At 36.9% G+C, this 15262-nt stretch overlaps 1 protein-coding gene across 1 annotated transcript in view; it reads right to left on the minus strand.

Moving 5' to 3' along the window:
- Nucleotides 1-660: 660 nt before the first annotated feature.
- Nucleotides 661-15262, minus strand: part of LOC149801480 (uncharacterized) — a 22344-nt gene continuing 7742 nt past the window's right edge. The window contains exons 2-5 of the mRNA XM_089956806.1: nt 11804-13094; nt 10365-10448; nt 7512-7645; nt 661-3243 (exon numbers count right to left, since the gene is read on the minus strand). Coding sequence (XP_089812932.1) covers nt 2380-3243; nt 7512-7645; nt 10365-10448; nt 11804-13094 — 2373 coding nt within the window. The 3' untranslated portion in view covers nt 661-2379. The remainder of the gene's footprint in view (nt 3244-7511; nt 7646-10364; nt 10449-11803; nt 13095-15262) is intronic.

The raw sequence follows: 15262 nt of genomic DNA on the forward strand, positions 1-15262 counted from the left end.
TTTAGTACCACTCGAGTCTGTAGGGGTCATTTGAACATTTACTTTAGTACCACTTGAGTTTGTAGGGGTCATTTGAACATTTACTTTAGTACCCTTTGAGTTTGTAGGGGTCATTTGAACATTTACTTTAGTACCCTTTGAGTTTGTAGGGGTCATTTGAACAATTACTTTAGTACCCTTTGAGTTTATTGGGGTCATTTGAACATTTACTTTAGTACCCTTTGAGTTTGTTGGGGTCATCTGAACATTTACTTTAGTACCCTTTGAGTTTGTAGGGGTCATTTGAACATTTACTTTAGTACCACTCGAGTCTGTAGGGGTCATTTGAACATTTACTTTAGTACCCTTTGAGTTTGTTGGGGTCATTTGAACATTTACTTTAGTACCCTTCGAGTTTGTAGGGGTCATTTGAACATTTACTTTAGTACCACTCGAGTCTGTAGGGGTCATTTGAACATTTACTTTAGTACCCTTTGAGTTTGTAGGGGTCATTTGAACATTTACTTTAGTACCCTTTGAATTTGTATGGGTCATTTGAACATTTACTTTAGTACCCTTTGAGTTTGTTGGGGTCATTTGAACATTTACTTTAGTACCCTTCGAGTTTGTTGGGGTCATCTGAACATTTACTTTAGTACCCTTTGAGTCTGTAAAGGTCATCTGAACATTTACTTTAGTACCCTTTGAGTTTGTAGGGGTCATTTGAACATTTACTTTAGTACCCTTTGAGTTTGTAGGGGTCATCTGAACATTTACTTTAGTACCCTTTGAGTTTGTTGGGGTCATTTGAACATTTACTCTAGTACCCGTTGATTTTGTTGGGTGATTTGAACATTTACTCTAGTACCCGTTGAGTTTGTTGGGGTGATTTGAACATTTATAGATGCATGAGATAGTTCTGCAGAAGAGTCTTGAGCAGACAATGCTACATTTGAATACACATTGGAAAGAATGTTACTCATTTGTTGTTTATGTTGAGTGCTGGGCCTTGTTTAAGGTTTGAATGAAAGCTCACTGGAGTGGCCAGACAGATATAAAATGTGCCTAGCAGGATCACTGGCATCTGTCATTGCATTCAAAGCTGTGGCATGAAGAGAGTGGCAGTATATCTTGCAGATATATGGGCAGTTTTGCATATGTCAGTCATAAAACTGCTAAACTCTCTCTCTGCCCAACACATCTTGTGGTGTGGGAATTTTCCAAAGCATTTTTATGAACGTGACAAAGAGTGATTCAGCTTTTGGATTAATGTGAGTGAGGTAGTATTTTACTAACTTGACTTGGAAATTTTGACCACCAGTTGCAAACACTCTCGTCAGAGTTTTCCTCCACACCATACAAGTCTCTCTGATGACATTCTGCATAGTTTGATGGGTCAAACGATACCTTCAGCCCCCATTTCATCATGATTTCAAGACTGGTAGGTGTTAACTGGCTGTGGACTTCTAATCCATGTGTAACACAGTGGATAGCGAGGTATAACCAAACCCTGTATGTGAGTGTGATAGGATTATCTTGCATCAGGTACTAATTGACTGCATACATGTCTGACTGAGGAATAATAGGTTTGCCTTAATTGATCTTGATAAGCCATTTTTGGTGTTAAATTTTAATTTCCCATTTAACATGTCATTTGCTTATTTAAACTCAGGGTCTGTAACAATATTCATTGAATGACCAAATTCAAACTGAATGTAGCGATTAATAGCAGTCCTGAGTTTTTGTGATATTCTTCAGCGTGGGCTTCAGTGAGCATCTTCTTTTTTGTTGAAGTGACCTCGGGGGCTGCTTCGGCATAAGATATGGCTAACATCTGGGCCAAATGTGCAGACTCAATTGACTTCAGATCAACCTCTATATTCTTCTCTTTGCAACATGCTGAAATTTATATGATTTTCAGCTTGGTAGTAACTATTTAAAATATAAAGTTTTGAGAAAAATCATTCATGCATATTTCCTTTCCAAAAAAATTTATTTATATAAGAGATTTCTTAAATTTGTATGGAAATCTTTGCTACTTTGGAGCCCCAATCAGCTGAGTGGTCCAAAGTGCTCACCCTTATGGATCACTGCCATCTCACCTCTGTCTGAGTGGGTTTAACTCTTAGGCTCGGCCAATTTGGACATGTGAGAAAGCTTGCCAGTAGCTTCTCGTGGTTCGGTGGATCTTTCTGGGGTTTTCCCTGGTTCTTCCTCCACCATTTATACTGACCACCATGTATAGCCTATCTTGTGCTGAAAAATGGTGTTAAACCCTACAACAACAACAATTTTGTTACTTTACCAAATAATGCATTGCTATTATTAGTTTATAAACTCTAGTCTTTAAAACACACTTGAAGAAATCAGTCAAATATACAGATATACAGCTTCAGTGACTTAAGACATGTGCATATTCTGGGACATATTGCATGAAGAAACAACAGTGCAAACATTACAATGAGCCTGCAACATCTGTTGACTGTTAAAGAGAAGAGAGCAATGTCCACATTGAAAGATCAATGAAAAATTATTTGTAATCACTCCACAAGATAAAGAAGCTGAATTTGAATTCCTGGTTAGATCCATCTCCCCACATGAATAAGTCAAATTCTTGACAGCATTTGCACTTTCAGCAAACTGCTGATGGTCATTCACTGATTCAATTCCTTGTGAAATACTGATCATATTACTTTCAACTTCCATAATTCTGTTAATAGCTTCCTTTCTTGAAATTAAAACTTCACTATTCTCCTGTGTCACAAGTATTTCATTCGAGTTATCCCCCTTTGTTATACATTCTTTGTTATCAACTGGAATTTGTCGACTATTGTCGATATCCATGGTTTTCTTATCTTTGGATAAGTCTATCACCTTCACCTTGACGGAATTAGCTAAATTTGTGCATTTGTACTTACTAATATCATAGGTGAAAGGAATATCAAGTTTTTCAACAGTGGCTTGTTTGTCAATGTGGTTTCTCTTGATGTGACGAGTAATTTTTCCCACTATATTGTTCTGATAGTCACAAAGGGAACACTTAAAAGGCTTGATTCCTGCATGAGTCATCAAATGCAATCGTAGACCACTGTTGTATGAGGTTTTAAAGTCACACTGGTCACACTGGTACATCTTACTTTTTAAATGCAGCCTGTGGATGTGTCCAATCACATTGGATCTTGGGGCTCCAACATGATTACAATGTGGACATTTAAAGTTTTTCACTTTATGTATAGCTGTCACATGCTTCTTTAATAACTGGGACTGCAAAAAGAAAGCAAACTAAGTTAAAAATGTATACTTTTCTTTTACATAAGAAACTGAAGAATATTCGTGAAAGCCTAGTCTACTTGAACAAAAAAAAGCAATGCTTTGTATCCATGTCTGTACATGGTATAAATTATCTTATTCATCAAGAATGCAAACTAGAATACCAATTATTTTTCTACCTATTTGTTAGGTACCATAACATAATAAATACAGCAATTAAATCCACCAGAAACTTTTTTTGCTCCAGCTATAACAAGCAAGAGTTAATTCTCAACTCATTGTTAAATCTTTTATTTACTAAATTAACTGAAGTCCACTATCAGCAAGGCTGATCATGTCACAGACTACTAATTTCTAAAGCTGGACAAGTACATTTTTCCAAGTTGCTAATCCAGGACAAGTGCTTTTTCTTCTATTTTAAACAGTTGGGAATGTTCGTATTTTTATAGTTTAAACACATTATCTTATATGGACATTCATTCCATCAGGGAGCACTAAACAAATGATTCCACCCCTTTCATGTGTACAATTACATCTTGTATCACACCTAAGGGTGGTCAATGGATAACTGTTTCATGTATGCATGTTCTATTACTGCTTGAATGCATTTTGAGCTAAGTGACCAAATTAAAACATGCCAAACAAAATAAAGCCTGTATGATTAATCAGCAAGAGTTTAAGTGGCTTTGTTGTACTGTGTTTACTCCAACTAGATCCTCATGAATGGCTCACTCTGATTTTAATCCAACAAGTAAATATAATTAAATTAATGAAAGGGACTTAGACAACTTAGTGATGGTTTCCTTTATGAACTGATTAAATCACAGTAATGATTCTTGAAGTTTTAAATGATTATACAAAGAATTTATTTCCACGTGATATGGCATTTAAAGTGAAACAATTATGCCGATTAAAGAGCTCTCCATGTTTAATGACAAATTGTATGTTATGATCACATCAGTGGTTGTCAGTTGAACTGATATTTACTCTGTGGATAAAATGAGTGTGCTAAAATTACTTTTTACAAGGATGGTAATAAGAAAAATTCACATGAACGTGGAGGGATAAAATTTAATACTATTACTGAATATGAGGTATGTATTTCTTCAAGGAGACATAAGCCTGAATATGTGGCTGCAGAAAAAGTCAAATATGAGATATCTGAAAGACAGAAATTTTCAGTTTCATTGGTTTGATAGCAATCTGTTGCTTGAATTTATTGACTTAGAAGGAATGATTACAGTCATTGTAAACAATATCCCAAACTGGCACAGAGTGAAACTCAAACAGTGACAAGATGTCTCTTAGTCTGATATGCAAATTGTTAGTGTTTGTTTTAAGCTTGTACACTGTGAACGAGGAATTAGTTCAACGAGCTTAATCAAAACTTCATTAAAGAAATCATGAAACCCAAAAATGTTAAAATTATTTCAGCAAATGGACCAGATTTTGAGGATTTCAACCCAGACACAGCTATTAACTGCTGCCTTAGTGCTGGTCCTGGTGACAGACATGTACATATACATTTTTAGTGCTGGTCCTGGTGACATACATGTATACATACATTTTTTGTTTAAATCTAGCAGCTAAAAAATGCATACCCTGCAAAGCCAAAGTGTAGTATCAACCAATATTTTGAACAATGCAAATTATTTTATTTAATAAATTATGTCTCAAATTATTTGCTTATTCTTTCAGTGGATTTAAGCACATATATACTATCAAATCTGGGGAAGTGATTACCATTTTGGGACAAGTGAATATTAACGTGGACAAGTGAATTTTTGAAAGACAAGTGGGTGAAAACAAAATCTGAATAGCCCAGAACAGTATAAAAACAGATGGTAATTTATCAATAATCTTACAATACTATCAGAAAACTATTATTTCAAGAAAAATGCAAGCAAAGGCAGCTTTATTCTGAAGCTGAGAAAGTATTTTAGATTACTGAAGGTGAAACTATACTTTCCATTCATGACTTTTCTTTAATTTATGTGAATTGGCAAAACATTAGGACTGTCATACTTTCTTTGCTTCCCATCTCATGGCTGTATCCATGTACCAAGATGTTAGTCAACTGTGCATACAATCAATTCCTAATATAACTATCCCATAACAAGTACATTCAAAAGTCACATAACAATCACTAAATATGAAAAACGAAATATAGCAATTAATAACAAAAATTATATACACACCTTAATAGAAAACAGAAACAAAATACTGATGCTGGACAGAAGTTGAATTTTTCTCTCACACTGACAAGTCAAGGACTTAAACTGTGACATGAAAGGAAGCTTGCCTTATAAGTGCATGATTGGACAAAGTATAAAATTACTACTACTACTATTTATTATTATCATTATTTTTATCAGAAGCATTTTAATTTTACCTTTGTAATGGCTGTTCATTATTGATCAAAGAAATATATGAAAGGATATTTTTCCCAATGTAAAGTTCATGAATAAAAAAAGTATTCTGATAATTTTCTCCTGGTCTTACTCCATTCAGGAATATCATAATAAATGCTCTGACTTTATGCTTTGTCTAGATTGGCCCTGTAACTTACCTGGTAGACTCAGTCACTAAATTTGATTCCACAGAAGTAATGAAATGTTTGATTATTAGGTTTAACATTCAAAGGTTAATCTATGGAATTTTGCCTTCTGGATGTTGCAGGCATGTAACCATAGTGTTTACCTATGATTTATCAGTATTTTATAAGACAATTACCACTTTCCCTTGGGCCCCCGAGTGGCCGAGTGGTCTAAAGTGCTCTCTGTCACAGATCACTGCCATCTCACCTCTGCCTGTGTGGCTTCGTGTCTTGGTCTCGGCCAATGTGGATATGTGAGAAAGCTTGCCGGTAGCCTCTCATGGGTTGGTGGTTCTTTCCGGGGTTTTATCTGGGTTCATCCTCCACCATTAATACTGGCCGCCATGTATAGCCTATCTTGTCATTAAAAAATGGCATTAAACCCTATAACAACAACAACAACCATTTTCCCTTAATAATATTTATTTTTTAGTGAAGAGATTTTGTGTTGTTGTAGGGTTTAACGCCATTTTTCAGCACATGATATGCTATACATGGCGGCCAGTATTAATGGTGGAGGAAGAACCCGGAAAAACCCCAGAAAGAACCACCGACCCACGAGAAGCTACTGGCAAGCTTTCTCACATACCCACATTAGCCGAATCCGAGACTCGAACCCATGCAGACAGAAGTGACATGGCAGTGATCCATAATGGAAAGCGCTTTAGACCACTCTGCCACTTGGGGCCCCTTTAGTGAAGAGAACATTTATTTAATGTTAAATTGAATATTTTGCAAGTTTATTTCTATCTGATACTAAATTCATTTTAGCATTAATTAAACCATAAAATTAAAATTCACATGTAGCCAGCATTGAAATAGCACCGCAACTCAGAACAAAAATGGCAGAACCTGTAAATTGCCAATCTCCAAAACTGTTGTTTTTAACTAGCATGAACTGTCTTCTGAAATATTTGATAACAATTTGCAATTTTATAATTGCTAGTGTGACCATGAATTAGTTTAACTGGAGATAACATCTGGTGCAATGCTGGACTGTAGTGTGCAATATGGAGGGAATATCTGACAGAATTCTGATCTTGAGAAAAATTATGTAATGATGTTAAGTGTTGACTTCTTAAGTTATTCCTCCTCTATACTACAGATCACTGTTTACATGGCGGCATTATAGATCCTTATTGGAGCAATTGTTCTGATACTTTTTTCTCAAAGACGCAAGTCCACTGGACCTGAGTCCTTGAAAATGAGTCTGATAACAACTTTTATGAGTATGGAACTTCAGACTATGAGAATCTGCAATCACGACATCTCTGTTAGACTATAGAAAATCAACGATGAGTATGTCTTTTCTTATTCAACACATAGCAAGGACAAAAAACATCTTTGTATGGCAGCTCTGAACCAGAGGTAAGTGAAGCTGAGTGTGTGCTGGAATGGCAAGTAAATCTTTATAGGTCATAAGCCTTGAAATTTAGTACAATATAGTGTAGGATCTTACAGGTCATAAGCCTTGAAATTTAGTACAATATAGTGTAGAATCTTACAGATCATAAGCCTTGAAATTTAGTACCATATAGTGTAGGATCTTACAGATCATAAGCCTTGAAATTTAGTACAATATAGTGTAGGATCTTACAGATCATAAGCCTTGAAATTTGGCACAATATAGTGTAGGATCTTACAGGAGACAATACTGCTAATATACCTTATCTGTAACGTAATCACACTCATCACAGACAAGCTTCTTAATGCCCTCATGTTGCTGTTTGTGGACTCGCAGGTTGCGAACATAGCAGGTCTTGAAACTACATCCCTCATAGTCACAACTGTGAAGGGCTCCTAAACAAAGTGTATATAATATCAGCATACAAATATCATTCATACAGAAATGCAGAAAATATGCCTTGGTAGTATAGAACACTGTGATTTGTGTAATTTTTCATTCATGCAAAATAAATAAACGTGAAAATTAATGCACAAAAGAACTACATTTAAGTGAAACATCCATGCATGAAAAAACTAAATGATCTCACAGTGAAGACTCCAAAAATATCTACATGAATATATCATCTTTATAAAACGGATGTGAATTGGACTTAATTGCACTAATACATCATCATATGATGCTTTGAAGTATTTAACTTTCCTTGCTGATTCAATGAACCTACTATATTGGTGTATCAATGAAACCTACCTATACCTCTCACTCCTACCTATACCTCTCACTCCTACCCTATTCCTCTCACTCCTACCTATACCTCTCACTCCTATCTATTCCTCTCACTCCTACCCTATTCCTCTCACTCCTACCTATACCTCTCACTCCTACCCTATTCCTCTCACTCCTACCTATACCTCTCACTCCTACCTATACCTCTCACTCCTACCTATTCCTCTCACTCCTACCTATACCTCTCACTCCTACCCTATTCCTCACTCCTACCTACACCTCTCACTCCTACCCTATTCCTCTCACTCCTACCTACACCTCTCACTCCTACCTATTCCTCTCACTCCTACCCTATTCCTCTCACTCCTACCTATACCTCTCACTCCTACCCTATTCCTCTCACTCCTACCTATACCTCTCACTCCTACCCTATTCCTCTCACTCCTACCTATACCTCTCACTCCTACCCTATTCCTCTCACTCCTACCTATACCTCTCACTCCTACCTATTCCTCTCACTCCTACCTATACCTCTCACTCCTACCTATACCTCTCACTCCTACCTATTCCTCTCACTCCTACCTATACCTCTCACTCCTACCTATACCTCTCACTCCTACCCTATTCCTCTCACTCCTACCTACACCTCTCACTCCTACCTATTCCTCTCACTCCTACCTATACCTCTCACTCCTATCTATTCCTCTCACTCCTACCCTATTCCTCTCACTCCTACCTATACCTCTCACTCCTACCCTATTCCTCTCACTCCTACCTATACCTCTCACTCCTACCTATACCTCTCACTCCTACCTATTCCTCTCACTCCTACCTATACCTCTCACTCCTACCCTATTCCTCACTCCTACCTATACCTCTCACTCCTACCCTATTCCTCTCACTCCTACCTATACCTCTCACTCCTACCCTATTCCTCTCACTCCTACCTACACCTCTCACTCCTACCTATTCCTCTCACTCCTACCTACACCTCTCACTCCTACCTATACCTCTCACTCCTACCTATACCTCTCACTCCTACCTATACCTCTCACTCCTATCTATTCCTCTCACTCCTACCCTATTCCTCACTCCTACCTATACCTCTCACTCCTACCCTATTCCTCTCACTCCTACCTATACCTCTCACTCCTACCCTATTCCTCTCACTCCTACCTACACCTCTCACTCCTACCTATTCCTCTCACTCCTACCCTATTCCTCTCACTCCTACCTATACCTCTCACTCCTACCCTATTCCTCTCACTCCTACCTATACCTCTCACTCCTACCCTATTCCTCTCACTCCTACCTATACCTCTCACTCCTACCCTATTCCTCTCACTCCTACCTATACCTCTCACTCCTACCTATTCCTCTCACTCCTACCTATACCTCTCACTCCTACCTATACCTCTCACTCCTACCTATTCCTCTCACTCCTACCTATACCTCTCACTCCTACCCTATTCCTCTCACTCCTACCTACACCTCTCACTCCTACCTATTCCTCTCACTCCTACCTATACCTCTCACTCCTACCTATACCTCTCACTCCTATCTATTCCTCTCACTCCTACCCTATTCCTCTCACTCCTACCTATACCTCTCACTCCTACCCTATTCCTCTCACTCCTACCTATACCTCTCACTCCTACCTATACCTCTCACTCCTACCTATTCCTCTCACTCCTACCTATACCTCTCACTCCTACCCTATTCCTCACTCCTACCTATACCTCTCACTCCTACCCTATTCCTCTCACTCCTACCTATACCTCTCACTCCTACCCTATTCCTCTCACTCCTACCTACACCTCTCACTCCTACCTATTCCTCTCACTCCTACCCTATTCCTCTCACTCCTACCTATACCTCTCACTCCTACCCTATTCCTCTCACTCCTACCTATACCTCTCACTCCTACCCTATTCCTCTCACTCCTACCTATACCTCTCACTCCTACCCTATTCCTCTCACTCCTACCTATACCTCTCACTCCTACCTACACCTCTCACTCCTACCTACACCTCTCACTCCTACCTATACCACTCACTCCTACCTATACCTCTCACTCCTACCTATACCTCTCACTCCTACCTATACCTCTCACTCCTACCTACACCTCTCACTCCTACCTATACCTCTCACTCCTACCTATACCTCTCACTCCTACCTATTCCTCTCACTCCTACCTATACCTCTCACTCAATAATTTGTGATTGATGGGCTCCATAACCATCGACCACAACATAGGCAAGGATATAAGACAGCTAGGGTGAGTAAAATTTGGGATAACGTTTTGGGAGAAAGGGAGACTAGCTGCTGGCAGCTTCTTCAGAGTGGCCTTTAACTTTGCATGTATAAAACTTGTTATTTATTTAATACCTGTATGCTTTCTCTGGTGCTCTTCAAATCCATTTCTGTAATTTGTGGTGTATAAGCACTGGGAACAACTAAACTTGTATTTCCCTAAAACAAAAGACGGAAATTAGATGTAAACCAAAATTGTTACAAGAAACTGATATAATACATAATCTCACAAGTATACAGCTGTTGTGTTTGATAATAGAATATATGCATATTTGAAGGACACATAAAATCGGATTTTATTTTCATATCTGATTTAATAGTCACAAGCACTTTCACTTGAAACCTCCTAGAAAAAAGCATAGTTGTCTCACAACTACCATTTGTAAAATACTGTAATATCTTCATGGTATTATGAATAGAGTTTCACAAGCATAAACAAGGTGAGTTCAATCTATCCAGATAATTTTAAGTTAAATATTGGGTATTGAAATGATGCATGATCTACGAAACTGTAGCACTGATCACCTAATTTTAGTCATCACTGAAAATGCCTGAATTTTTTTCCCATTCCTGAATGCATGCTCCCCCCGCCCAAAGTTTAGACGGACATCTACATTTTCTTTACCTATGTGTACTCTGTGCTTTACATAAAGTATGAGTATAGAAGCTTGTCCTGGTCTTTGTAACTTACTACTGTTGTCAGGTGTATCAAGGAATTCATCCAATAGCATCAACTCTACAAGCCACAGAAGGTCAACATTAATTGGAAATAAGTTTGCATGAAGCTGTTATTGTGCCTTATTCATTTTCAAGATGGACTATATGTGTGTAGTGCTGGAATTTCTCATCAATAGTTAAGATAGTGAATTATCTTTCCTTTCTGAAATATGATATATCAAATCCAGAAATATGATACTAGCATGATATCCCTCAATGCAATGGCTTGGTCTTCCATTAGTACCAATGTTGAGAACTGTTTGTTCCTAAGAGTATATTTTAATAAGATCCAGATCTGCAGCCTCTGCAACTCTTGGCTTCAATGAAACACTGCAGTTATGCTTTCTTAATGCAGATGAGGGAATATCTCTATTCTTGTTAATTCTGTTGTGAGATTGATGAGGTTGATCCATGACTTCCCATTTGAGTGGAGTAATATGCAAATTTCAGTGGAAATAAAAACCTGGTCCAAATGATGTTAGAGTTCAAAGTAAAATGTTAAAAAAACTTATTATTTAATCAGTAGGAATAACATTTCAAATTTTGAAACAATGCCAAGGATGAGAGATAACAGTGATGTACATATAATATACAAAGTTAAATTTGTCTTGAGCTGAGTGAATAGAAATATTCTATTTCTAAAATACATACTTAAAACATGTATATTATGTTAGAGATTTAAGTAATCTTAATATTTATGGAAAATAAAAGATCTCCAAACCGTTAGCAGAGTCCATGAACTTTGCTGCAATCTTCTATGAAAACAAAGTATGCATTAAGCCTTGATCTCAAATTACCTGTGTGAACTTCACTAATGTGATCCTCCAATTTTGCCTTCTCATGAAAAGTTTCTCCACATTCTGGGCAAAGAGCAATATTCGCATGCTTCAAAAGATGAATTTGCATACGTATTGTTTCACAACATGTATAGGAGCAAAATGGGCATTTCTTCACTTTTTCACTCAACTGATTGTGTTTCTCTAAATGTTCTTTTATGTGGTTATGGTTGTAAGTCTTGTAGTCACAATTTTTACAGACATATTTTGTCCTATCCAGAATTACCTCCCCTGTATACAGACCCAAATCTTCAAGCTTGGGCTCTTTCCGCTCTGTCTTAATTCTCTTAGATTTATATTTGTATGATTTATCAACAGCATAAGTCTGAACTAGTTCCTTCTGATTGTCAGATGGCTGATTACATCCTGCTTTACCATCAGAAATATTATCTGTCATGTAACTCGATGCAAATTTATGCATCTTCTTTTCCTTTTTTCTTCTTTCGGGTTTAGTAGAAACATTTGATTTACTTAAAAGACCTGGAAGACTTTCAAGTTGAGAACTGTCTGTAGAAGTGTTAGTTTGGTTAACTTTTGCAAAGTCACATTGTAAATTATCATTGGGTCCTTTGACAGATTTGTCTTGAAGCACCTCTTGCAGTGGAACTGAGGTTTCAACTGGCACACCAGTCCTATCTGCATTGCAATGAAAAGAATTTGAGACAATAGAAACAGGGCTGTAATTATCATAACGATCAACTGGAAACCTATCCGGCTGGCGAGATGCAGCAACTGACAGACTTCCATACTGTGTCTGAAATGGTGGATTATTTATGAAGAGATCTAGACGTGCTAAATCAAGATAGTCCAACTGGGTTGGGTCCTCTGTGGAGGCTGGAAAGTTGAAATAATTTGTATCCTGAAAAGATGGGCTTGCCTGAAAATCGTCATTCACTCGTATTGGTAATCTCTGGCTTGGGACTTTCATTGTGGCATTTATCAAGAAAGGATCTCTAATATTGACCTGAGAGGAGTAATTCTGGCCACCAACGTATGGATCTTTTTTTGCTAAATCTAGGTACTCCAACTGTGGGTAATCCTCAATACTGGACAGAAAAGAAGCACAGTTTTCATCACTTAGTCCACCACCTGTAACTCCAGTTGGGGGGGTGTCTGTAGACAGAATTCCCGCTGTATAGTCTTCTTGCAAGTGTTCTTTGTCTAAACGGAAAGCTGACCTCTCGCTGCTTTTATTTGTCCAGTTGTACACCTGTATAAAGAAAATGTATTCATTCAATTGCCAGATTGGAAACTGACATAATCACATATTACTTTACCTCTGCCATCTAATTTCATGAAATCATGAAAAGATCACATCTGTAAGATTTAAAGATGCCATCTGGCTTTCCACAGACCTACAGTAGTAACATGTTGTACTTCCTACTTAATGATACTCATTTCTGAAATAACAATAATGATTTGCATGCTGTAAACATGTATTTGTTGATATATTTATTTTATGGACACTTCAAAAATGAATAGATCAGAGAAGAAATAAGGGTACAATGTACTAGGAATTCACTATTACTTAGATGGTACTAATTTCTGAGGATTTTGCAACTGCAAAAAAAAATGTAATTGTTGCAAATACTATTTTCAGAAGATGCAAATCAATCAAAATGCCATTTTTTTAGAGAGTGTCAAACATTACACTTTTAAAAATAACTAAATTCAGTGTTTTTAGCTTATCATAGAAGATGATGCTATATACATTCTCCACTTAACATTCATAAAACTTAGTCTGAACATTGATAAAACTAAAATGTAAACATTGATAAAAATCATAGCCTAAACTGTCCAACACAAAAGCAATGTATCAATGGCCAGAATTGCCACTCAGCCTAAAAATGTTTCCACAGAACATGAATATATATATGTATGTATGTATGTATGTATGTGTGTATATATATATATATATATATATATATATATATATATATATATATATATATATATATATATATATATATATATTGTGATAAGGTACAAAAGGGAAACCAATGAAAATCACCATAAAATACCAATCAAGGAAATCAATGAAAATCAATATATAGTACCAATCAAGGAGATCAAAGCAAATCACCATAAAGTACCAATCAAGAAAATTGAGGAAAATCACCATAAAGTACCAATCTAGGAAATCAGTGAAAATCATCATAAAGTCACTGATAACCAGTCACTTTTTCATGGCAGATCTGGGTCTGTGTTATTTGCAGCTGAACTTGACTTAAAAGCAAGTACAGACAGTAAAAGAGATGATAATGATTTCCAACAAAATATAAAAAATAATCACATACTAATTTTGAAAATCATAATGTTCTCTCAAACATTATAAAGACCCAGATTACTAAACAAATAATTTTTTTATAAAAACAACAAAAAATAACATTTTCTATGTTGAATTTGTATCAAGGTGCAAGAACAGATGGGTACAAGTTGTTCTTTGTCCTTCAATTTCAAAGATGACCATGACAACACTTACTGGTTTGTGTTTCTGCAAAAATGTGAGTGACTGATAAGGCCAATTTGTACACTGAACTGTTTGTGGCACACCTGACATGATCATGCCATGGTTCGCTTATCAATGGAGGATGTATTGCAGCTTTGAGATTCACAATGCTTGTGCTTCTATGCTGCCTCTACAGTTCTTTGCAGTTCAAAGTCTGTAGCTCCTGTATGAATGAGACTCCACCAGGTGGAGCAGCTTTGCATGCAATCTTCCCAAAGACTCAGGGTCAATGTTGAAGTGTTTCAAGCATAACATGGGTGTATCTTTGAATAGTTTCTTCTGACCAACCTGAGATCACTTTCCCTCATCCAGCTTGCCAGAGATGATCTTTGGTAATCGCTCATCTAACATTCTGATGCAGTGACCTGTCTATGTCATCTGATTTCACCAGCAGAGTGTGGATGCTTGAAATGCCTGCCTGTGTGAGAACCTCAATGTCTGGGACTCTGTCCTTTCATTATGCAAAAAATAGCATGCAGACAAAAGTCCAGATGCCAAAATTACAGAGAAAACCTGTTATAACATGATGATCTGGGTCCATAAAGTAACAGTGATAAATTGGAGGTGTCAAAGAATCTAGGAAACAACACAACACTCAATAAACATGAGTTGGTGTCATGGTACTGGACACATATGCTGTATTTGTTATTTAGTAATGACTAATTCAAAATGAGTACTAAGTGAGCCTGATGTCACTCAACAAGATGACATCTGCCAAACAGCTTAATCCAAGAGCAATTGGTCAACTGGTCAAGAAATCTGTGGCCATATTTGATAACGGTTTGAAATTATTAGTTAAATTTGAAAGCACATCATACCAGGATGTGTTCCGTTATAATCTGTCAGATTCTCTTCTGTGGCTTTCTTCAAATTTTTAATAATGCCACATATGATAGCGAAACATCATAATT

Source organism: Sinohyriopsis cumingii, chromosome 4, assembly GCF_028554795.1.
Source record: "Sinohyriopsis cumingii isolate HCF-2022 chromosome 4, ASM2855479v2, whole genome shotgun sequence".
NCBI lineage: Eukaryota > Metazoa > Mollusca > Bivalvia > Unionida > Unionidae > Sinohyriopsis > Sinohyriopsis cumingii.